This window comes from Capra hircus, chromosome 1 (genome assembly GCF_001704415.2).
Source record: "Capra hircus breed San Clemente chromosome 1, ASM170441v1, whole genome shotgun sequence".
Lineage (NCBI taxonomy): Eukaryota > Metazoa > Chordata > Mammalia > Artiodactyla > Bovidae > Capra > Capra hircus.
The window spans coordinates 57,399,033-57,425,373 of record NC_030808.1 but is presented as its reverse complement, the minus strand read 5'-3'; the positions used below and the strand labels follow the sequence as shown (position 1 = coordinate 57,425,373).

The following is a 26,341-nucleotide window of genomic DNA, read 5'->3' as shown; positions in this document are numbered from 1 at the left end:
TTCTGAAGCCAGAGAGTTATGATAAAGCTTTCTGTACTATATTGACTTTACCATACTGGTGATTAGAAAAGGCTATGTGCTCAGTATAGCTGAATAAGGTTGTTCTGACAGTGTGATTTTGATTTCCGGGCCTTTGTGTGATTAAGATCTTGGTCTCAGAGTTGCATTTATTTAAAATGAAGCTTGAATCTTTAGGAGAAATGTAGTTTCCTTTTTACTGGCTTTAAAACCTCAGTTTGTAATGCTCTTCAGATACCTTTCACTAGCTATTCCTTATTTATTAAGAATGACAGTGTGCATTTTGCAAAGGAGAGAACTAGAGTATATAAATTTAATTATTTTAAGTAATTTGGGAAAGAAGCAGAGTGAAGTAAAACTCAAATCTCTCATATTTTCCACCATTGCTTTATTCAAAATGATCCAGTTCTATATTTGTTATGATAATTTGCAGAGTTTTGAAGTCAGAAGCTTGAAACACCAAATGAAAAATGCAATAATTCTATTATTTGGTCCTCCTTGTGTAAATATCAGAATATTCGCACAGATTTAAGTGTATTGACATATGTTGAATATATTTGAATGTATTCTATGTTACTCTTTTTAAAAAGTATTTTGATAGTAAGTTCATTAAATGTTAAGTAACAACAAAGATGACAAGCAAAGATGTAAATACCACAATAAACCATAAAAATGACTGTTAATTAGGTCAATACTAGCATAGAAGTCTCAAGTTCTGGAGAGAAATATTAAAAGAAATGTAAAAGTAAAGTTCTTCTACATTATTTTCTTTTATAGCTATATGGTCATTTTGTTAGAGCATAGCCAAATATTTTAGGCTATAGTTTCGCTTCAATTTTAGGATTCTTTCAGCTTAAATTCATTTGCTCAGGCTCCTTACTGCTTGTTTGTTTTCTCCCAAAACCTTACAAATGAATGAAAGAGCAGAAAATCTTTATTTTTGTTTCTCATCTGCATATATTAGAAATAATAATTTAAGCCAGTATATCAACTGATTATGGCATAATATATGTTCTACTTTGGTTAATAAACAGTTACTAAATCAGGGATTTTACTAGGAATTGTGAAATATTAGAAATGCCTATTTCTAACTTTTTTAGTCAGTACAGTCCAGCAAAGCACAGGGTTTTGCATAGATAAAATCTATTAAATCACACAAGAAAACCATGTGCAGTTTCTGAGAGCCTTTTTCACTTGCTGGGGGAAGGCTTTGGAGTATGTGTTTGCATAGTCATGCCTATACAGTGTCTACTGTGTGGGTGGTATATACTTGCTCAGGCATATGACAATGATGATTTGGGAAAGGAAACTCAAAGCGAGTGCTCAAAGTGACTAAGAGGTTTCATTAGTAGTCAAATCACAAAACAATCTTACTTCTACTGGTGATTTTGACTTAGATGGAAAAGGTTTTTTTAAACATTATTTCCATTGCCAAGGGGTTTTCATTTGTATTTTCTTTTATGTTTATTTGTGTAGATGCATGTTCTAATATTACATGTGTTAAAACCTGATGTTTCTGACATTTTTTTTAATTAAAATGAGGGATAATTTATATATAATTAACTGGGCACATGTAAAAGTTACAGTTTGGTGAGGTTTGACAGTAGTACATTTCTGTAATTACTATCACAAACAAGATAAACATTTTCACCATTCCCAAAATATTCCTTCATGTATACTAGTAGCCCTCCCTTGTCTTTACACCCATCATCTGTGGGCAACAAATGATCTGCCATTTGTCACCATAGATTAGTTAGCATTTTATATTAGTTTACTCTTTTTGTGGTGTCTAATATGTACTCTTTTGTGTCTACCTTATTTCACTCAAAGGAATGACTTTTGAGATTCATCAATTCATGTGTGTTCCTTTTCACTGCTGAATAGTATTCCATTATACAGATAACTTAGCTATCTGCCGATTGGCATTTGGGTTATTTCTAGCTTTTGGTTATTGTGAATAAATCTTCTATGAACATTCATGCACAAGTCTTTGTGTGGACATATATTTTTATTTCTCTTGGGTAAATACTTAGGATTGAAATGGTAAGGTTATGTGGGCATGTGTTTGACTTTTGGAAAAAACTACTATACATTTTCTAGTGCAGTTATACTTTTTTATATTCCCACTAATAATGTGTGAAAGTTTTAGTTGTTTTACATTTGTGCCAACATATATTATCAGTCTTTTTAACTTTAGCCATAAAATAGGTGCATAATCATCATCTCACTGTGATTTAAATCTGCATTTCCTCTATAATTACTAATATTAAACATCTTTTTTGTGTATTTATTGGTAATCTGAATATCTTTTTTGTTTTGGTAAAGTGTCTGTTCAAGTCACTTGCCTGTTCTTTTTAACTGCTTTTTAAAATAATTGAATTATAAAAGTTCTTCACATACTATTGTTTTTTTAGCTGTGCTGTGGCTTGTAGGATATTAGTTCCCTGACCAGAAATGAATCTGAACTTCTCTAGTCAAAGTGCTGAGTTCTAACCATTGGACCAGCAGGAAACTCCTGAAGAACCAGCTTTTAATTTTGTTAATTTTTACATTATTTGTTTTCTGTTTTGTTGATTTCTGCTCTTCCTTTTATTATTTTCATCTTTATATTTTGTTTTGAACTTTTTAAGGTGGATTTTAGGTAATTCCTGCTTTGTTATTAGTATTTAAAGCTATTATTTTTTCTGTAAGCATTGCTTTAGTGTAGCTGTATATCACAAAATTTGACACTATATACACTTTTATCTGTCCTACTTCTTTTATGTAACAATATGTCCTGGAGATCACTCTGTGTCTAGTTTATAAAGATATTCCTCATTCATTTTAAGGGTTTCATTGTACTTCATTTTGGGGATGTTCTATAACTTAGAAAACTAGTTCCCTATGATTTGGATTATTTCTAGAAGTCTTGCTATTACAGTGTAGTAATGACCTGTCTTCTGTATATATATTAATATATTTCAACTGTTGCCTGTATAGCTTTGGGATAGTTTCTGGGAAGTGATATGACTGGGTCAAAAGGAAAATGCTTATGTAACTGCTATTGTCAAATTTTCCATTACTGAAGTGGTAACATCTTACATTCCCACCAGCAGTATATTGACATGCCTATTTCTCTACCATTTTGCAGAGTATATTCTCCAATTTTTTGGTTTCGACGAACTTATAAATGAGAAATAGCATTGCTGAGTAGTTTTATTTTTTATTTCTTTTACCATAAATGATGTTGAGCTTCTTTCTAAATGACTAGGAGACATGTATACTTCTTTTTCTGTGAAGTGTCCATAACTATAGGGTTGTGTTGACCTTAATTTTTAAACCAGCTTGAGCCGGCTGCATGCCAGCGAACTGTGCAAACCACTCTTTTAAGCACTGAGGATGAAGAATGAAAACCCTAGATGAAAATCCCTGTCCCCCCTGGAGTTTACAATCTAGTGAGGGAGTGGTGTGTTTGGCCCATGAATTTTGGCAAATGTCTCAAATCTTCTTCCTTAGCTTGGCTATTCCTATTCAGATCCAGAATTCATAATGCTTGTGCCCATGTGCCTTTATAATAATCCTGATTCTATGGACTTGCTGTTGATGTGCTCTTTTAGACTTTTGTCTCTCATTGTTTCTACAGAAACATGGCTGGGACTTGCTTCTCCAGCTCTCTTAATTTGGTTAATTTTGGGCTTCCCAGGTGAGGCTAGTGGTAAAGAACCCTCCTGCCAATACAGGAGACTGTAGCCCACCAGGCTTCTCTGTTCATGGGATCCTCCAGGCAAGAATACTGGAGTAGGTAGCCATTCCCTTCTCCAGGCAATCTTCCCAACACAGGGATCAAACCCAGGTCTCCCACATTGCAGGCGGATTCTTTACCATCTGAGCCACCAGCTAAACCCAAGCTGGGTTACTGTGGCCAAACTGCTCACAGTTAGAGCCTGCCAGTATCCAGCCTCAGTTCTAATCCTATATCCAGTTTTTCTCATATAATGGCAATACCCAACCATGTGTAGTTCTTCAAAACCTCCAAATGGCTTCATGCCTTCTAAATGCCATTCTTTGTGTGCAATTTTCTTCTTTTTATTTTCCTAGAAAACTCCTCATCTAAGATCCAGCTCAAATATCATTTATTGTAGCAAGTCTTCCTAATCCTTTACCCTTGCTGTTTTAGAGTTAAAAACATCTTCTTTTAAACTTCTGGACATTATGTATATATTTATCATCAAACTAAAACTTTATGTTATCATTGCTTATACAGTTAATTTCTTGCCTAGACCTCAGGCTCATAGAGAGAAAAGGGTATTGTTCATTATGATATTTCTGTGCTTAGCGAGTACTTTGCCAGGAGTTGCTACTCAAAAAATGCTTACTAACAATTTTCATTTGGAGCTTGCCTTGTAAAATTTGAACTTAATAGACACTTGTCTATGTGATGTGATTTCAACAGTGTTTAGGATACCCCTTTGTTGCTATGGCTCAGCTGGTAAAGAATCCTCCTGCAATGTGGGTGGGAGATTTGAACCCTGGGCTGGGAAGATCCTCTGAGAAGGGAAAGGCTACCCATTCCAGTATTCTGGCCTGGAGAATTCCATGGACTGTATAGTCCATGGGGTTGCAAAGAGTTGGACACAACTGAGCGACTTTCACTTGTTGTTCTATATCAGCATCCAGTCAACACATCAGTACTAAACTCCTTCCTCACTGGTGCCTGAAATGTCTGTAACATAGTAAAACACCTTTCCACAACTGGAGATAGACTAAGTGCATTTAAGTCTAGAAGAAGAAATACTTTGACTTGAATATAAGACAGGAGGGTGGTGAGTGGTCCTATGGGCCTAAAATAGGGGTATGCCAAATAGGAAGGAAGATCAAGTGAAAAGTTCATACCAGGATAAATTTTTCTGAGATGTTTGCTTTCCTGTCATAATTCATGTTTTTATTGGCAACTGCAATCCCAAAATGGCCCACAGAATGTGAAAAAAAAAATGTGATTTTTCTCCAGGAGTGAGAAATGCTAATGTATATTTCTTTCTTTACCCCACGTGTCTTTTCAGAATGCTTAAGTGCAGAAATGGAAGGTCCTAAAGCATCAAACAACTCAACGCAGCAGATGGACAATGGCAATCACAGTTCAGGTAATGCTCATCTTTTAATAATAATTCTAAGAAAAGTGCTTGATGTTTTTACAGTTTTTACACTTTGAGATCTTGAATTGCCTTAAGTTATTTATAGATTATTTTATCTAAAATTGTCAAAATGAAATACTGCTTATGTTTTAAAATGTTGGTAAATTTTTCATTCTGAAATTATTTTCAGTGCTTATTTAGTACTTATTTCAAGACTGTGATCATGAAGTAAATCAAGGGCACAGCACCAATTTTTTTCATTCTATTTTTAAATCATAGTTTTACTAGGTTTACTCTAGAGAACTTAAAAATATTGGCCTTAGCAGATGTTACTAATTTACTTTCTGTGTGCCCTTGCCCAGCTCTACTGTCTCCCAAATTTTTGTTTCTCATTATAGTTAACTTTTTCTTTATATTTTAAAATATTATTTTTGTAATACATTTTACATTGAGCACTTCATAGAAAAATAATTCTAGTGCTTTTAAAATGTATTCTTGGACTCAATAAATATCCTTTTTAATTATACTTACTTATTTACTATTTAGAAAAATTAGATTTCAGGTCAACTGCAGACTCAAATAAGTAAAATGACTATATAAATTATTAATCTGAGGGGTGGGAATAGTGCTTGAGTTTAGTGAGTTAAATGGTGCCTCCACCTCAAGATCTGTCCACCAGGAACCTACAAATGTGGGTACATTTGGACAAAGCGTCTTTGAAAATGTATTTAAGCTAAAGCTTTCAGATGAGATCATCCTGGATTAACGTGGGCCCTATGTCCAATGACAGAAAAGAAAAGGAGAAGACACAAGGGAAAATACAATGTAAAGATGGAGGCAGAGGTTGAAATGATACATCTACAAACTAAGGAACACATAGGATTTCTGGTAGCCACTCAAACCTGGAAGAAACAAAGAAAGGATTCTTTACTAGAGACTTTGGAAGGAATATGGTTGTGCTAACACTTTGGTATATTTCTGACTTCCAGAAATGTGAGAGAATAAATATCTGTTGTTTTAAGGGATCGAGTTTGTAGATACATATTAAGACAGTTCTAGGAAACTAATATAATGAATAACTAAATTACTTTTCTACTGTAAATATGTCTTTAAACACAGTCCACATATGATTCAGTCTATATACAGATCTTCCATCACTTATGATGGCATTATGCCTCAATAAATTCATCCTAAGTTGAAATATCATAAGTCAAAATACACCTACCCTACCTAACAGGAGGAAAAGAGGGCGACAGAGGATAAGATAGTTGGATGGCATCACCCACTCAATGGACATGAATTTGAGCAAACTCCGGGAGATAGTGAAGGACAAGGAAGCCTGGCATGCTGCAATCCATAGGACTGCAAAGAACTGAACATGACTTAGCGACTGAACAACAACAATAACCTAACATCAAAGCTTAGCTGAGCCTTCTTTAAACAGTTGAGCAAAATCATCTAACACAAAGCCTATCTCATACTAACATGTTGGATAACTCATGTAATTTATTGAATACTGTACCTTTTGAAAGTGAAAAAAATAGTTGTATGGGTACAGAATAGTTGTATCAGTTATTTGCCCTTGTGATTGTGTAGCTGATTAGGAGCTGTGGCTTACTGCACCTGCCCAGCATCACAAGAGAATACCATACTGTATTATAGCTATCCTAGAAAGCAATCAAAATCAAAAATTCAAAATACAGTTTCTACTGAATGCATATGGCTTTTGCACCATTGTACAGTAAAAAAAAAAAAAAAAAGAAGTCCTAAATCACACTATCCCAAGTTGAGGACTGTCTGTATACGTACATACTGAAAGAATTAGACGTCTTATGTTAATGTAAAACTATAATCTCTCTAAACTTAAAAGAAAATTTGGTTTTATATGAAGAAATTGAAGACAGAAATCATAGAACCATTAATCAGAACCTTTAAATGATTATTGTACTACTTTGGTATATACAAAGCTTCAAGAAAGACTGAGTAAGAAAGATGCTTTCTTTTATCATTGAAGACATGATACTTGACGTGAAATTGGCATTCTGTAGGAACTAGATACCAAATGGAGATAATAAAACTGAATGACTCATATTAGCAATTAACTAAGTTTAAAAGATGTATCCAGTGTTATAAAAATGATCATAGGACTACTTCTGAAAACAAGCATAATATTTTTCTTTTCTGAAAAAGATAATTTTAGCACACTTAAGAGTACGCTACAACTTGTGGGTTTTATCTCTGGTATGAGAAATTGCAGGAATAATTGACTGATTTTCTTCCCAAGGTATTTTTCTTTAGACAGTGAATGTTGCTTAGTTGTAGGAGAATTTTGTTTCTGGTTTAAGAGGCAGAATTCTCCATGGGCCTCCAGTTCAGTTCAGTTCAGTTGCTCAGTTGTATCTGACTCTTTACCACCCCATGAATTGCAGCATGCCCGGCCTCCCTGTCCATCACCAACTCCCAGAGTTCACTCAAACTCATGTCCATCGAGTCAGTGATGCCATCCAGCCATCTCATTCTCTGTCATCCCCTTCTCCTCCTGCCCTCAATCCCTCCCAGCATCAGAGTCTTTTCCAGTGAGTCAACCCTTCACATAAAGTGGCCAAAGTATTGGAGTTTCAGCTTTAGCATCAGTCCTTCCAAAGAACACCCAGGACTGATCTCCTTTAGAATGGACTGGATGGATCCCCTTGCAGTCCAAGGGATTCTCAAGAGTTTTCTCCAACACCATAGTTCAAAAGAATCAATTTTTCAGCACTCAGCTTTCTTCACAGTCCAACTCTCACATCCATACATGACCACTGGAAAACCATAGCCTTGACTAGATGGACCTTTGTTGGCAAAGTATTGTCTCTGCTTTTGAATATGCTATCTAGGTTGCTCATAACTTTCCTTCCAAGGAGTAAGCGTCTTTTAATTTCATGGCTGCAATCACCATCTGCAGTGATTTTGGAGCCCCCCAAAATAAAATCTGACACTATTTCCATTGTTTCCCCATCTATTTGCCATGAAGTGATGGGACCAGATGCCATGATCTTAGTTTTCTTAATGTTGAACTTTAAGCCAACTTTTTCACTCTCCTCTTTCGCTTTCATCAAGAGGCTCTTTAGTTCCTCTTCACTTTCTGCCATAAGCGTGGTGTCATCTGCATTTCTGAGGTTGTTGATATTTCTCCCGGCAATCTTGATTCCAGCTTGTGCTTCCTCCAGCCCAGTGTTTCTCATGATGTTCTCTGCATATAAGTTAAATAAGCAGGGTGACAATATACAGCCTTGACATACTCCTTTTCCTATTTGGAACCAGTCTGTTGTCCCATGTCCAGTTCTGACTGTTGCTTCCTGACCTGCATACAGGTTTCTCAAGAGGCAGGTCAGGTGGTCTGGTATTCCCATCTCTTTCAGAATTTTCCACAGTTTCTCATGATTCACATAGTCAAAGGCTTTGGCATAGTCAATAAAGCAGAAATAGATGTTTTTCTAGAACTCTCTTGCTTTTTCTATGATCCAACGGATGTTGGCAATTTGATCTCTGGTTCCTCTGCCTTTTCTAAAACCAGCTTGAACATCTGGAAGTTCACAGTTCACGTATTGCTGAAGCATGCCTTGGAGAATTTTGAGCATTACTTTACTAGCATGTGAGATGAGTGCAATTGTGTGGTAGTTTGAAGATTCTTTGGCATTTCCTTTCTTTGGGATTGGAATGAAAACTGACCTTTTCCAGTCCTGTGGCCACTGCTGAGTTTTCCAAATTTGCTGGCATATTGAGTGCAGCACTTTCACAGCATCATCTTCCAGGATTTGAAACAGCTCCACTGGAATTCGTTACCTCCACTAGCTTTGTTCGTAGTGATGCTTTCTAAGGCCCACTTGACTTCACATTCCAGGATGTCTGGCTCTAGGTGAGTGATCACACCATCGTGATTATCTGGGTCATGAAGATCTTTTTTGTACAGTTCTTCTGTGTATTCTTGCCACTTCTTCTTAATATCTTCTGCTTCTATTAGGTCTATACAATTTCTGTCCTTTATCAAGCCCATCTTTGCATGAAATGTTCCCTTGGTATCTCTAATTTTCTTGAAGAGATCTCTAGTCTTTCCCATTCTATTGTTTTCCTCTATTTCTTTGCATTGATCGCTGAGGAAGGCTTTCTTTTTTCTCCTTGCTATTCTTTGGAACTCTGCATTCAGATGCTTATATCTTTCCTTTTCTCCTTTGCTTTTCACGTCTCTTCTTTTCACAGCTATTTGTAAGGCCTCCCCAGACAGCCATTTTTGATTTTTTGCATTTCTTTTCCATGGGGATGGTCTTGATACCTGTCTCCTGTTCAATGCCATGAATCTCCGTCTATAGTTCATCAGGCACTCTATCAGATCTAGTCCCTTAAATCTGTTTCTCACTTCCACTGTATAATCATAAGGGATTTGATTTAGGTCATACCTAAATGGTCTAGTGGTTTTCCCTACTTTCTTCAATTTAAGTCTGAATTTGGTAATAAGGAGTTAATGATGTGAGCCACAGTCAGCTCCCAGTCTTGTCTTTGCTGACTGTATAGAGCTTCTCCATCTTTGGCTGCAAAGAATATAATCAATCTGATTTCAGTGTTGACAATCTGGTGATGTCCATGTGTAGAGTCTTCTCTTGTGTTGTTGGAAGAGGGTGTTTCCTATGACCAGTGTGTTCTCTTGGCAAAACTTTATTAGCCTTTGCCCTGCTTCATTCCGTATTCCAAGGCCAAATTTGCCTGTTACTCCAGGTGTTTCTTGACTTCCTACTTTTGCATTCCAGTCCCCTATAATGAAAAGAACATCTTTTGGGGTGTTAGTTCTTAAAGTTCTTGCAGGTTCATAGACCCATTCAACTTCAGCTTCTTCAGCATTACTGGTTGGGGCATAGACTTGGATAACTGTGATATTGAATGGTTTGCCTTGGAAATGAACAGAGATCATTCTGTCATTTTTGAGATTGCATCCAAGTACTGCATTTTGGACTCTTGTTGACCATGATGGCTACTCCCTTTCTTCTAAGGGATTCCTGCCCGCAGTAGTAGATATAATGGTCATCTGAGTTAAATTCACCCATTCCAGTCCATTTTAGTTAGCTGATTCCTAGAATGTCAACATTCTCTCTTACCATCTCCTGTTTGACCTCTTCCAATTTGCCTTGATTCATGGACCTGACATTCCAGGTTCCTATGCAATATTGCTCTTTACAGCATCAGACCTTGCTTCTGTCACCATTCACATCCACAGCTGGGTATTGTTTTTGCTTTTGCTCTGTCCCTTTATTCTTTCTGGAGTTATTTCTCCACTGATCTCCAGTAGCATACTTGGCACCTACAGACCTGGGGAGTTCCTCTTTCAGTATCCTATCATATTGCCTTTTCATACTCTTCATGGGGTTCTCAAGGCAAGAATTCTGAAGTGGTTTGCCATTCCCTTCTCCAGTGGACCACATTCTATCAGACCTCTCCACCATGACCCGCCCGTCTTGGGTGGCCCCACAGGACATGGATTAGTTTCACTGAGTTAGCCAAGGCTGAGGTCCATGTGATTAGATTGACTAGTTTTCTGTGAGTATGGTTTCAGTGTGTCTGCCCTCTGATGCCCTCTTGCAACATCTACCGTCTTACTTGGGTTTCTCTTATCTTGGACATGGAGTATCTCTTCATGGCTTTCCAGCACTCACTGGAATACCTTTATAAGCATAAAGTCTCTTCTACACTCTAGTCCACTGAGAACACTGAAACTCAAAATGCTTGAAGACCTTATTCAATTATGAAGACACCACTTAATGTAAGACCAAGCTCCTCCAACAGAATCCCCCGGTACTCACACTGATTTTGTTATATCTCATAAAAACTAATGTGTCAAACTGACAATATTCCCAGATAAGATGACTAACATGAGAATTCACTGAAATGGCAACAGCTTAGTTCAGAGCATGAAAATCATTTGCTCTGTTATTAAAAGTAACAATTTCTATGGGGCATATGAAGTTAAATCCAAAGGATAAGAAGAAAAGTCTTTAAATATCCCCTAGAAGACATCAATCAAGGCTAGGTTCTTTGAACTTTCCATTGATAACAAACAACCTATATCTTTAAAATAAGGAGCATGGGACTTCCTTGGCAGTCTAGTGGTTAAGACTCCTCACTTCCACTGCAAGGGCTGTGGGTTTGATCCATGGTGGGGGAACAAGATTCTGATTGCCATGCACTGAGGAAAAAAAAAAAAAATTAGGGAGAATGATTGGTGACAGCCAGACATGTGAAGAACTGATGCTGAAAAAGAATTCTGTTTAACCAGAACCAGAGAATATTATGGTTGTGACACTTTCTTCCAGAAAGAGCAGGTCTCAGGGCTGCAAAGGCCAAAATGCTCACAAGAGAAGGCCTTCATAGGTTTCAGTAACCTTTGTCTGTTATGGTAGCCATCTTGTGACCACCAGACAGCTCCCTTTTAGCTGGGAACGGGTAGGGTTCATCGTTTTCTTACTTATCAGAATCCTATTGGATGTCCTCAGTATTGCCACTCTTCACTCGAAGTAAGGAAAGAAAGAATGGAAGGAGGAAAGGAAGCAGTTGCAACATGTTAGAAACAGAATGACTCAGCTGGTAGAGAATCTGTCTGCAGTGCAGGAGACCCAGGTTCAATCCCTGGGTTGGGAAGGGCCCCTGGAGAAGGAAATGGCAACCCACTCCAGTGTTCTTGCCTGGGAAATCCTAGGACAGAGGACCCTAGCAGACTATAGTCCATGGTGTCACAAAGAGCCATACATGACTTAGCGACTAAACCACCAACACAGAAATAGAATAGGAACTTTATTTAATTTGAAGGAGAACTTGGGGTTGTCACTGGAGATTTAGTTTATCTTTAAAAGGCAAAGTAAGCAGAATAAAATAGAATATTCAGTGGATGTTTATTGTTTGTATTTATAAATGTTGTCACTTTAAGAAGTTACAACAAACAAAATACTGTACTTTAAGTCAAGAGTTAGCAAACCATAGCCCATGGGCAAAATCCAGCTGGCTGTATATATTTGTAGATAAAATTGTATTGGACAAAGCCATGGACATTTGTTCCGTTATTATATGTGCCTGCTTTCTTGCTGCAGCAGCAGTGTTGAATACTTGCAACAGACACCATATGGAATGAAAGCTCCAGATGTTTCCTTTTTAGTCCTTTGGCAAAGCTATACTGTGTGCGATGATAGAGTTTCAGAATCTAGAACACCTAAGACATAACTTGATTTCAGTAATCCCTCTGAGGTCAACTTTGATTTCTTATCTGTTTCTGGAATAGATACTTAATCCCAGTGTGAACTAAATTTAATAGTTAGAATCTCATTCTTTGCCTTCTTTCCAACCCAGTCTAATGATACTTAGCTACCTAGAAAAGCCAAATTATTTAGAAGTCTATTCACTGCTGGCTTCCAAGTCCTTTAATTTAATTTCCCTGTTTATTATGTGCTGGGAGCCAGCGTGAGGAATTCCACCCGTGACAAGGTCATGTGGCAAGAGTTCTGATGGCCAGGCTAATCAGACCTCAGGTTTTCCCCCTGGAATTTCCTGAGCATCCACCCCCCAAAAAATAAGAATCTGCCTGCTTTTCCACTCTTCTGATATTCTCTGGAAAAAAGTCAATTCAGGGCTCTAGTCTTCTGCATTTGAAAGAGTGTTTCGATCCAAAAACCCCTCTGATGGCTTTCTAGCCTGCCTGCAGGACTCGTACAGCTGCGCGTGTGATTGTTTGAGGCCTCCTGACCGCAGGAGGCACAGGAAGCTTAAAACATCCTAGGAATGTAGGGGCTTCTGAGGAGCCAAAATCATTAGAATAGGACTGATTAAAATTTCATTTGTTGAGCCAATACTTGCTGCCAAATTTTCATATCCTTTATTTTTAGATATAGTTGGTATATAGAAAAACAAGTAGTAGACCTGGTATTAGCAACATTAGATCTTTGAGTTAAGTACCTTCTTTGTTATAACCCACTGCACCTTTGTTCTATGGAGATGTAACTTTAATGCTTTAAGGAGATGCAGATTAAAGAAAAACACTTCAGGGGAAACGAAATTAACATTCATTAAGGACGAGAGCCAAAAAGTGTTAACAAGTCTCTTGGCCAGAAGATAATGTAAATCACCTGAGACCTTTTGTATACAAAAAGATATACAGAAAGAGTCTGGGCTGCAAACACTACATAATTTTGTATTACCCATTGATCTCTATGTATAATCAAAAGTATAAAAGGCCTTGAAGGACAATAGAAGGAGAGCCAGTCGCTGGACTGGTTTCCCCCGTGTCTCTCTCTCCTTCTCTCCCTTTCCCTCCCTCTGCTCTTTACTTTAATTTCAGGCTGAATCTCCACCTGGGGCGCGGAGGCTTGCCAAGTCTACTTACTTGCCCTGGCTGTTAAGACTCGCGTGAAAGGGAGCCTAAGGCGAGGCACCCTTAGATATTCAAGCGAGCGCCGCCGGTGGCCCAACGTAGATGGTGCAAATTCCTTGTCTGGAATTTTATTGGTCTTCCGTGTAATCCAAGCTATTCAGCCCTCTTCCTCCACTTAATTCTCCTACTATACTATTTCTTCCTAATCTAATCTTATATTTCTTATATCAATCAATAAATAAGTTTTTCTCATGCCAATGCCATCCACCCTTCGAATTCCCTGGATCCACTGGGGCTGGACCCTGGCAATTATGTGGTAGAACTGAGTGGAAAATTAGAATGGGGAGCATAAAGAATATTTTTAAAAGCAGGAGAGCACATGGAATGGTGGTCTTATAAACTCAGAGGAAGATATTTTTCAGGTTTTTAAGTCATGAGAAGCATTCTGAAAGTCACTGTTGTTCTTTAAAAAATTAGTAATACAAACATGTTTTTCAGAAAGCAAATTTGAAGTATATTGGGACTATCTTCAGAAACTATAGAACTCAAGAGAAGGAATGCATGTAGATCTTAAGAACAAGGAATTGGGAACTCGAGTTAGGTTAAGTCTGCCATCTCTCTCTGCTTCTGCTTCATTCTTCCCAAGGTTTATTAGTTAGGGTTCCTCAGAGAAACAGAACAGGATGTATGTGTGTGTTGGAAATCCTGGAGAGAGGGAGAACGAGAGAAAGAGGAAGAGATTGATTTACTTTACAGGACTGGTCCAAAATCTGCAGGATCTTTGAAGACTCAGGGAAGAGATGCAAATTGAGTCTGAATGCAATGTGCCGGCAGAGTTGCCTTTCCCACGATGTCAGTCTTTTCTGTGAAAGCCTCCAACTGATCGGATAAGGCCCACTCACATTGAGGGTAATTTACTTACTCAGATTCTACCGATTAAAAAATATCTTTGTAGAAACATCTAGAATAGTGTTTGACCAAACATTTGGGTACCATGGACTAGCTAGGCTGACACATAAAATTAACCATCATAGTAGGAAAATGGGGAAGAAAGAGGGATGAACTGTTCTTCTCAGTGTTGGTTCTTGAGAAAGTACTTGATTTGTCCAGCTGTTTGAGATGCCCAGCACTGGTCTAAACAATTTTAAACAATTTTAACAACAGTAGTGGCATCTGTAAAAAAGACCACATCATCAGCCCAGCTCATGTGAGGTGTGCATGATGGACCAATGCATTATGGCTAGGGAAAGATAGAGAGAGCAGTGTTACCTTGTACAAAATAGTTTTAAGTATAAAATGAGATATTGTGTAAATGGGGAATCATTGATTAATAGTTTACAATGTAATTTCCAAATGTTAACGTTTTTCCATGTAATGATGCAACAGCTTCTAATTTCTGTATTTCAAGGATTTTTGTGTAATTTTAGTTATGGTTCATTGATTTTCTATTATGTTGTATACAAGCTCTTGTGGAGAAAAGAATGGTTTTTACTCTTAAGTTTCTAAAATTGATTTCATCTATTTCTCTCTGAACATTTTCTAGTTTCAACAACTTCATCTATGGAAAGAAAGCAGAGCACTGTCACACTTCATGCAGAAGGTAGTATGCCTGTATTTTTTTGTTTTTGTTTTTTTTACTTTGAGGCCAGTACTGAAGCATAGATTGTTGAGTTTCCTTAGAAACATAGTCAGTGGTCTGGACTCTGTTCTAATCTTGTACCCAGTTAAAGAATATGGTGATTTGAATGCTGTAGGGTAAGTGACTTGAATGACTCCACCCCATCCTCCCCCAAAGCAGTTCAATTCCACTGAAAGATTATGGAGTTTTCTCTGTCATGCACTGTGCTGGGCTTTGTGGGAAACATAAAGATGAGCAAGATGAAGAAGACTATCAGAGAGCCCTCCAGGGAGCTCTATTCTGTGGGGGAACCCAGACAGAAGCCCAGATATCACACAAGCAGAAGAGGTAAGCACTCACATCAAGTGTACCAGGAGTGTAGAAAGGGAGTGGTTAAACACCAAGGCTTAGACAAGGCTTCACAGAGGATGTAGCATGTGAATCAGGTCTTAAAGAAAGAGTTATTTTAATAGAAAAATAGCATTATGTTGGGCACCTTAGAGAGTGAAAACAGTGTGAGAGATGACATGGAGGTGGAATTGTGCTTTTTTTTTTTCTTTTCCTGCAGTGAGGGGACAATGTAGTGGGTGATAAGATTGCAAAGTGAGTCAGGGTGACAGAGGGCTTTTGAAGCCAATAGGAAGACATTCAAACTTATTCTTCAGGCAGTGAAAGATGTCTGGAGGGTTTTAGAGTTGAAGTAATTGCATTATGTTGTGGAATGATGCATTTTAAGGCATGAACTGAAGGGAGAAGAGTTTTGAGACAGAAACAGAAGTTAGGTGCCTGGAGATGGGGGCTTAATCTAGGGTAGTGAAAGCCACTCAGTCATGTCCAACTCTTTGCGACCCCATGGACTAGTCCATGGAATTCTCCAGGCCAGAATACTGGAGTGCATAGCCTTTCCCTTCTCTCAGCCCTGGGATCTTCCCAACCCAGGGATCGAACCCAGGTCTCCCGCATAACAAACAGATTCTTTACCAGCTGAGCCACAAGGAAAGCCCAAGAATACTGGAGTGGGTACCCTATCCCTCCTCCAGGGGATCTTCTCTACCCAGAAAGTGAACCGGGGTCTTCTGCACTGCAGGCAGATGTTTTACCAACTGAGCTATCAGGGAAGCCCTAGGGTAAGGTTGTGAGAAAAGAAAGGAAATGCCTCAAAGCCAATAAGAATTTGTGTGCAAAACGCTGAATGAGACTGGGAGAGATTTATAGACAAAGGATGCAGAGAAGATGGGATGTTTCTGCTGGTTTGGGAGCGAAGAAGAGACTCTATTGTTTTCTCAGGAAGTAGGAAGTGCAATCACCCTAGCTGACCTTATATGGAGAATATATTTGTTAAGTGCCAAACCCACTGAGTGTTGTGGAGGTACTGGCCATTGGTAAATTATCATTCACCAAAGATAATTTATCATTTTATCATTTTAATCCTGATAATTTATGAAAAAGTATGAAAAAGGAACTGTATGGAAAAGGAGAGAAGAGGATGAAGAAAGGGGGGAAAATACCAATAACATTAGAACTATCGATATATGTGAAGAATGATTGACTTGAAGGTCACAGAATGGAGGAAAGTAAAAGAACCCAGAATATCTGCTGTGCTTGGAATCCTCACTGATGGAGTTATTTCTTGATACTGTGCCCCTGTTCAGATGTGTGCTTATTTGATTACCAAATACTTCCCTTTAAAAAACAGAGTCAGATCTTGAGGATATATATTAGCAAAAACATTAAACCTTATACTATTTACCAAGGTAAAGTTCGAACATATGAGAACACAAAAGAGCACTCACAGCTTGCTATCTCACTGGTCTCTTATTTTTCTGGGTTTATTTTAAGCATCATTCCTTTATGCACATATATGCTTCCCGCATCTAACCTCTAGCAGATTTCTAACAAGCCATATTCTTGCTTGTCTCCAAGCCTTTGCCAAGCTGGAGGTTCTCACTATGAGCTGATGTCACTTGGAGTGATGGAAACAGCATGGGTTTAACTGCCCTCTTGGCTGGTTGTCCGACTCTGTGCAACCCCATAGACAGCAGCCCACCAGGCACCCCCGTCCCTGGAATTCTCCAGGCAAGAACACTGGAGTGGTTTGCCATTTCCTTCTCCAATGCATGAAAGTGAAAAGTGAAACTGAAGTCGCTCAGTCATGTCCGACTCTTTGCGACCCCATGGACTGCAGCCTACCAGGCTCATCTGTCCATGGGATTTTCCAGGCAAGAGTACTGGAGTAGGGTGCCAATGCCTTCTCCAGTCTCTATCTAAATGTGGTAGTTTTCAAGCAATAGAACAGAAAGGAAGGGGAATTCATTGAAAGACTATATATTGCATTATCACACATTTGCAATAAAATACTTTTATAGAAAATTTATAGAGGAAAATAATCCTTGTTTTTCATTTGATTTGTATTTATATACTACTTTTTTTTCCTCTAGAAAAACACTTCTAAGCATCTCTTACAGCTTGGCATTGTCATTTTTCATTTATGTGAGATGGTCCAACTAATGAGATTACAGGTTATTTTAAAATTTGTTGATTTAACTGATTTTGTGATTCTCTGAATAAAAATTAAATTAAAAACTTCCAACTTCTTCAGCCTGAATGTCATAGCTATTTTTAATGGAAGTACTGTATCTTTCCAGATTTATGTTTGTCTGAAGTGCCACCCTTAAGACTAGGTGTTTAGTTCTGATGTTACTGATTTTTCACTTTCATCAAAACTTGGGAGGAGAAAACCGCATTATTAATAATTTCATTTTTCCCCCTTAGAGCATGAGTTGTATGGTAAATCTGACAGTCCCTTTGTCCAAAAGATTAGATTTAGAACACTGTCTTTGTCTTTTAATTCAGATCCTCTTTTCTCATCAGTTTGTTTCATAGATATCAAATCTTCTGATTTAATTTCATAACACTTAAAAAATCATCATACATACAATATATGTTCCTAATGATATAGGAAGAAGTTGGTTAATCGTTGGATGGATTTAATATTATACTTTATATATATTTCATCAATGTTATTTCTTATGTAAGTCTAATATTTCTGGAAAAAGACCACCTGCAAAGTAAATTTCAAGTACAGTTTCATGTAATATGCTGTGAATAAATTTTAAGACATGACGTATTTATAAAGCTTTTCTCTTATGATTGTGTTTGTGTGTTCATGTATGTATTTCCAGTTAAAACTTCACTATCAAAACTAGTGGATACAAAAGCTGTGCTCAGTTGCCCTCCTGTGCAGTGGCCAAGTGTGTTGGTAACATGGGAAATAGTCCTCAGAGACAAGCCTCCCTGCGTCAGAGCCTACAGACGTGATACAAATCAGACCACAGGAGGAAACTGTACTGACAAGAGAATAACCTGGGCCTCTGGGCCTGACGAGAATCCTGCCCTTCAGATCGATCCAGTGGCCATCACTCATGATGGGAATTACACGTGCCAAATAGCAACAAGTGATGGGAATTTCCAGCATGAGTATCACCTCCAAGTGTTAGGTAAGGAACATCATATATTGAGGTGTTTCAGATAAACAGATTTTGGGCCGAAACAAATCTCTGTCTAAATTCAGTGTCCCATGTGTTAAGACTGAAGCATTTCCCCTACAATTCTGCAGTGCCCCCGAAGGTGACCCTGACCCAAACTGAGAAGGGAACTGCAGTGTGCAAGGCTGCTGTAGGGAAGCCGGCTGCACAGATCTTCTGGACCCCAGAGGGGGATTGTGCCCCTGAGCAAGAGCCTTACAGGGGCGATGGCACCGTGACCGTCCAGAGTACTTGCCGCTGGGAGGACCACCATGTGCTGAATGTGTCCTGCTCTGTCTCCCACTTGACTGGCAACAAGAGTCTGTCCATACAACTGAGTCAAGGTTAGTAATTTTTCTAGTCTTATTTTTGATTTTTCCATTCTTTCAGAGGAATTACCTTAAGAAAGAAAAAGGAATATGCAAAGAAATTTCATTCAAGGATGTCCTTTCCACCCTCCACTTTGTCTCCTCCTCAAAGTAAAGGATTCTAGAAGAATAATACAAAAGTTTGTTGTAAAAAGCCATACTATAGAATGAATTTTATTCTACTTTTTTTTTTTTTCAGTTGTGTAGAGCAGCTTCCAGGATTTCAGTTGCCCTATGAGGAACTGAACCTGGGCAACGCAGTGAAAGCCAGAATCTTAACCACTAGGCTACCAGGGAACTCCCAATTTATTCTTCCTTTAATGTTCTCTTCTGTACTAACAAATTGACTTGTATAGTGTACTTTTACACAGATACTTAAATGGTTTTAATAGAAGGATAAAGGATAATTTTAAACAACTAATTATAATTTTATTAGAAGAATAAAGTTGCTCATAAATTGCCTTCATAAATTTTCAGTCTGGTAGAGTTTTCTCATGGTTTTTCCAATGAAAAAATTTTAATGTCTTATAATAACGTCTATGATTCAGTTCATTACAGTTTAGTTTCTCTGCTCTCTGCACCCATTCTACCCTAATTTCTTGTTATAAAAATATTGTCCTAATCAGCCTAACTCATGCAGTTTAAAATCTATGTTGTCTATTGTGTCTAGACAAGTATATCTTGTAAAATGTTAGCCCTCTCTGATTCTCCACCCCCCTGCTCCATTCTTATAAACAACTCTCCAGAGACAAGTACTTTCAGATCTTAAAGTGTTTCTTCTAGTATTTGACTCAGTTTTTATTAACAACATGGTAACGGTGCTATTTCTTAATATAGCCAATTTAAACCTAGTGTGCATGTGTGCGTGCTAAGTCGTTTCAGTTGCATTGACTCTGTGCGACCCTATGGACTATTAGCCCCTCAGCTCCTCTGTCCACGGGATTCTCCAGGCAGGAATACTGGAGTGGGTTGCCATGCCATGCTCTCCTCCAGGGAATCTTCCCAACCCAGGGATCGAACCCATGTCTCTTATGTCTCCTACATTGGCAGGCAGGTTCTTTACATCTGAGCTACCAGGGAAGATCTTTTCTCTGAGGCTACTCAGACTCTGTAGAAAATACCTCTCCAATCTCTTCCCTTGGAGGAATAATCCTGACTATCTCAGAGTGTTCTGAGAGAAGGGAGGAGAGGGGTGTGTGTAAGTGTGTGTGTGAGTGTGTGACTATTCAGAACTCAAACTTTCCTTTAAAGACACTTCATCTCCACCCTATGCTATGTCTGAGTCTTTGACTCTGGAATTTCTCCAGTTAATCTTCTTTGGGCCAAGCTTCCTGTTTTCTGCTGCTCGGGGATGTGTGGTGACCTGGTTGAGTGGGGTGGGGGGAGAGTTGGCAGCCTATCTGTTCCTCATACAGAACTTCAAGGAAGCTTCCAACTTGCAGCTCCACACTTCACTCCTGACATTCCCCTTTCTCCATATTTTTTCCTTCCTACTCTAGAGTCTTCTTGGATTCACTAAGGCTTATACTTATTTCACTCTGAATTATTGGCCATTCTTCAGTTCATCTTTCGTGTTAAAGCAAGTTGAAATCTTTCATCTGCTCTTATCTTCATCCATAATCTCTTTGTCTTTGCAAGTCTATACTTAAAAAAAATTCTGCGCTCAGGGCTGATGCACTGGGATGACCCTGAGGGATGGGATGGGGAGGGAGGTAGGAGGGGGGTTCAGGATGGGAGACACAGGTATACCCATGGCTGATTCATGTCAATGTATGGTAAAAACCACTACAATATTGTAAAGTAATTAGCCTGAAATTAAAAGAAATAAATTAATTTTAAAAATTCTCTACTGATATTTTAGTGTTCAGAAAGGAGAAGAGGAAAGTGTTGGGTTTAAAGCATGATTTTCTAAAGTCCATTCTTTTTTTATTTTTTTAATTTTTTTAATTTTTTTATTTTTATTTTTTTAAAGTCCATTCTTAAAGTTTATATATATATATAAACTTAATATATATATATATATATAGTTTGGTAGTGTTTATCGAGAAGAGTAATGCTCCCAGTTATGTATAAAGTCTGACTACTCAGTTTTACAATATGACATCATATTTATAGATTCTCAGAATTGGAGGAAGTCTCTAGCCCAGTCCCACCCAGTGCAGGTATGTCTCCCACACAGGGTGGACCTTTACCTCTGCTAGCACACTTCCAGCAAAAGACAGCTCATTAGTTTGAAAGAGAGGGCTTCAAAACACTATTGTAGTGTTTAACTGTAAACAAAAATGTTCTTCTTTAAATAAAAATCCAGTGTTTAAAAACAAAGTATTGAAAGAAGGTGGATTGCAGCTTCCACTTACCTCTCTCTGCTGTCCCAGCCACATTCATGAAACTTCAGGAGCACAGTCTTAAAACCTCCAAGAGTCGGCCAGGTCCTTTGCTGACTTCTCTTGTCAGATTGAGCTTATATTGCTGCCAGCAGTTAGTGAATAGTTCAAAGTTGCTGACATGCATTCAGTTCAGTTTCAATGCCTTGGAATAGAGGTGACTTCAGAATTAGGGTTATTTTTCCAAATACTTTTATACAATTCCCTGTTCATTTCTGAATATTGGAGATGACCAATACTCTGTTACTATACCAGAGAGATCTAAATTTCACATCTCTCCTACAGGAATTCACTACATGAATCCTTAAGGAAACAAAATCCTGATACAAGATAATGTCTGCTGAAAACTCAAGAGTCTGAAGTGATAAAGCAATTTTATTATAACAATTATTTGAACTATTAATGGGGCAAAAGTTTTAAAAATTAAATCACAGAAATAAATTTCATGTACTATAAGACATTCTTGTAGATATAAATATATATACATATAATTTTATTTTATTTTATTTTATTTTATTTTATTTTATTTTTGCGTTTGGTATTTCTTTTTTTTTTAATTTTTTAATTTTTTTTAAATTTTAAAATCTTTAATTCTTACATGCGTAATTTTAAAGTAGACTTTTATTTTTTAAATAGAATGATAGCAATATTGAATAGGAAGTACAGAGAGTTCCAATAAAACCCTTGTCCCTCCACATGCATGGTCTTCCTGTCTATCTATTGATCATCCCCCATGCTGCCGTGGTACATTGGTTATAATCAATGACCCTACCTTAACATACTATTATCACTCAAAGTCCATAGTTTACATTAAGATTCACTCTAGGTACATGTTCTATGAATTTTGAGAAATGCATACATGATATATGTTCACAATTATTGTATGGTATAGTTTCACTGCCATAAAATCCTCTATGCTCCACCTATTCATGCCTCCATCCACCCTAACCTTTAACAATCCCTGATCGTCTTACTGCATAGTTTTACCTTTTCCAGAATGTCATATGGTTAGAATCATGCAGCATTTAGCCTTTTCAGACTGGCTCCTTTCATTTAGTAATATGCTTTTAATAGTCCTACATGATTTCATGGCTTGATAGCTCATTGGTTTTTACTGCTGAATAATGTTAAATTATTTTATTATGCCGGGGAATTATGGCAGGGAAGACTAGCATGCTGCTGTCCATGGGGTCACAAAGAGTCAGACACGGCTGAGTGACTGAACTGAACTGAGTGTTAAATTATATATTCTTTTGTCTATATTTACAGGTCTGAAATACAAGCACACTTCATTTTATATATCATTGCCCCTATTTTTATTATCTTGATCGTCGCGGGATCCATTTGGCTTTTGAAAATCAGTGGCTGCAGGTACTGACTGATGCCTTCTCTTCTCCAGCTTTATTGGGTTAAAAAGAAGTCAGAAATATGGAATTGACTAGGTAAAATTAAGATTTTAACATCAATTCTCCCATAATCAAGAAGTATACCCTGAAAATAAAATACATGGTCTACTCTGATACATGGTCTGGGGGGGGATGGGTGGTTTCTAGGTTATTTAGATATGCAAGCATAGTGAATTAGGCTGTCTGGAGCAGGATCTTGGGAGAGACAGTGCATGCTATTTTGTATTTGGGAAAAGAATTACAATAATTAATTTCATATACCAAAGATGAGGTGTTGCATATATTCCATTACACAAGGTTCTTTGCATAATTTTACTTATCTTTCCAAAATTCAGAATTATCTTATTTGGATGTGTTAACTGCAAGCAGCATTCTTTACTCATATCTGATAGTTCATTTCTGACTTATAGTTTCTATCAAAATGAACCATAATTGTCAACAGCATACTCTTTTGTTTTCTCATTTTCAATCTGAATAATCGTGGTTTGACATTTATTCTAGCTTATTTTTATTTTTGCAGAAAATGTAAATTGAAAAAAACAGAGCATACTCCAGTTGTTGAGGAGGTAAGACTAAAAAGAATATTTGCAAACTTTTAAGCCATGTAGTCTGAAAATCTAGTCAGTTAGTTCAGTTTAGTCGCTCAGTTGTGTCCAACTCTCTGTGACCCCATGAACTGCAGCACGCCAGGCCTCCCTGTCCATCACCAACTCCCGGAGTCCACCCAAACCTATGTCCATTGAGTCAGTGATGCCATCCAACCATCTCACCCTCTGTCGTCCCCTTCTCCTCCTGCCCTCCATCTTTCCCAGCATCTAGTCACATAATTTGTAATTTGCATCAATATTAGTATTTTAATTAAAAAGAAAAAATTCCTATCCTATAATACTGTCAGATGTACTAATTTTATTAATTATCCACCAAGCACTATTTTTAAGAACTGCATCCTACAAAAGACATCATGTTAGCCTTGTTTGGACTGTAATCTTTGGAGAAATTGAGTAGTATTTCCTCCTCCATTAAACCATCTCTAATCCTTGATTTCCTTTTTTCAATACCATCATCATTTCCGTCTTACCTAAAGTGAAAGTGAAAGTTGCTCAGTCGTGTCCAACTCTTTGAGACCCCATAGACTATACAGTCCATGGACTTCTCCAGGCCAGAATACTGGAATGGGTAGCCTTTCCCTTCTCCAGCGGATCTTCCTGACCCAGGAATCGAACCAGGGTCTCCTCCATTGCAGGTGGATTCTTTACCAACTGAGCTATCAGGGAAGCCCTTTTTCCCTAAGTTTAATAACTATCCAGCTCTAGGATCTATTATAACACGTAGTTTACTAAATCTTTGACATTCTCTTCTGAAATACTCCTCACATCACTTCACTCTTCTACATTCCTACCTTCAGGCAACTGTTATCATCTGACACTGAGACTTAAATAATGAAAAATTGTTTGATAGTATATTAGGAAAGTCTTGCTTTTATGTTCATGCAGGCTCCGAGACCACTATTGGTAGACACTAAAGTTCTGAGCACTTGTTAGAAAAGCACAGGTAGGTAGGATTTCTGTTTTGTTTTTTTTCAATTGAATTTAATGTTGGGTTATATTTTAGGATGAAATGGAGCCCTATGCCAGCTACACAGAGAAGAACAATCCACTTTATGATGTTACAAATAGGGCGAAGACGTCTCAGGTGCCACCAAGTGAAGTTGATGGGATGAATCTCCATACTGTTTATGTCCCTAGAGTGCAGCACCAGGACAAATGAGTCAAGACGCAGTTGCAGATGCTGTTCCGATTTTCTTAGAGCTCTGCAATGGAACGCCTATTTTGAAACTAGCTTTTCAAAGACTCTTAGAAAACAGAGACATTATAGAGAATTTGCATTTCTATCTTTATACAAGTGAACTTTTAGAATTTTAGCTGTTACTGGCTAGTTCTTTAAACTGATATTATTACAAAGAGAGCACATGCTCGTGATAAAATATTAAAATTGTTCAGTACAGTAGATGATGAAAATTGAGTTGCCTCAGATAACTTCACAGAAGGAATAATTACCAACAGTTTTATGTAATATTTGAGGGAATTGCTATGTGCACATGTCATATATGTGCATTGTATATGTATACACTTATATGTCTGCTTACATATTCATACACGTACATCCTTGTCAAGACAGAAACAGAAACATAGCATAATTTGTTCTGTACTTATAGAAAGTTAGTACTATAATATATCTTAAAGATCTTTTGTATCAACACAAGCAGAGCTACCTCATTCTTCTTAATGGTTACATATAATTCCATTGTATGTAAGGGAATTTAATTTAATTAACCCTGTGGTGGACATTTAGATTGTTTTGTTTTGCTATTATAAACAATACTACATAGAATGTTTCTTGTGGATTTATCTCTTTGAATGTGTTTGAACATATTTGTAAGATAATTTCCTTGAGTGAAATTGCGAGGCCAAAGGCTTTGTGCATCTTTATTACTGACTGATAAGTCAATATTATTGACTGCTATGTCAAATTGTATCAATTTATATTCCCTCCAATCCTGTTTGAATGTACCTTTTCTATTATTTTAATATCTGTAAATTGTCAACCTTCTGTTAGCAAATATAGGGTTATAATAAGAATTTCACTATTTAATAAAACTGAATTTATATTTTCCTTCTGTGTGTGCCTGTGTGCATATGTGTATGTGAGAGAGAGGAAGACACATGAGGACATTAGCTTCTTCTGAACTTGTTAAGTCTCTAGAGAAGTATTGCTATCTAATGCCTAATAATGTGATAAATTGGAAAAGTGTATTTTATGGTATACATTTTATTGTGATATATTTATCAAATAGCAAATGTTGATTGACTATATAATCAGCTAAATATGCATTTTTGAGGACTTGGGATAGTTACTAAGTATGATCTTATATGCTAAAGGAATAACCATGGGATGACATGACCCTTTCCTCTATTTTTCTAAGGAATAAAATATTGGGAATATATTAATAATTTTGAATATATGAAAATATATTTTATTATAAAAATAAATCTGTTTACTTCATAGCAGGAAAAATGATACTGAAAATTAAATTTTTTTAACATGGTAGAAATTAAAACAAAATCCATTCATGCTTTAATTGTGCCATTAGAAACATTTGACAGCTATTTTGTTTTATTAATATGTTTGTCTCCCTGAAGACATTTTGGTTACTCTAAACTTTATCCTTAAAAGGATTGTTAATCTAGTTTGGATATAAAACTACTATAGTGGCACTTGACACATGATATTTTAACCAAACCATTTTTGACGAGGTCAAGAAAATAGTCCATTAAGTTTCTGCATACAAATATTACCAAGAAGTGTACACAGTAGACATTATAACCCTGTCTTTTTTTTTTTTTTCACTTTATTTTACTTTACAATACTGTATTGGTTTTGCCATACATCAGCATGAATCTGCCATGGGTGTACATGTGTTCCCAACCCTGAACCCCCCTCCCACCTCCCTCCCCATACCATCTCT

The 26,341-nt window shown here is 37.3% G+C and overlaps 1 protein-coding gene across 1 annotated transcript in view; it reads left to right on the top strand.

Annotated features, from left to right (window-relative positions):
* LOC102183007 (cell surface glycoprotein CD200 receptor 1) overlaps nt 1-25,482 on the top strand; it is a 40,403-nt gene extending 14,921 nt beyond the window's left edge. Inside the window, 7 exon segments of the mRNA XM_018066089.1 lie at nt 5,058-5,138; nt 15,059-15,115; nt 18,316-18,630; nt 18,750-19,005; nt 22,679-22,780; nt 23,336-23,381; nt 24,427-25,482. Coding sequence (XP_017921578.1) covers nt 5,058-5,138; nt 15,059-15,115; nt 18,316-18,630; nt 18,750-19,005; nt 22,679-22,780; nt 23,336-23,381; nt 24,427-24,582 — 1,013 coding nt within the window. The 3' untranslated portion in view covers nt 24,583-25,482.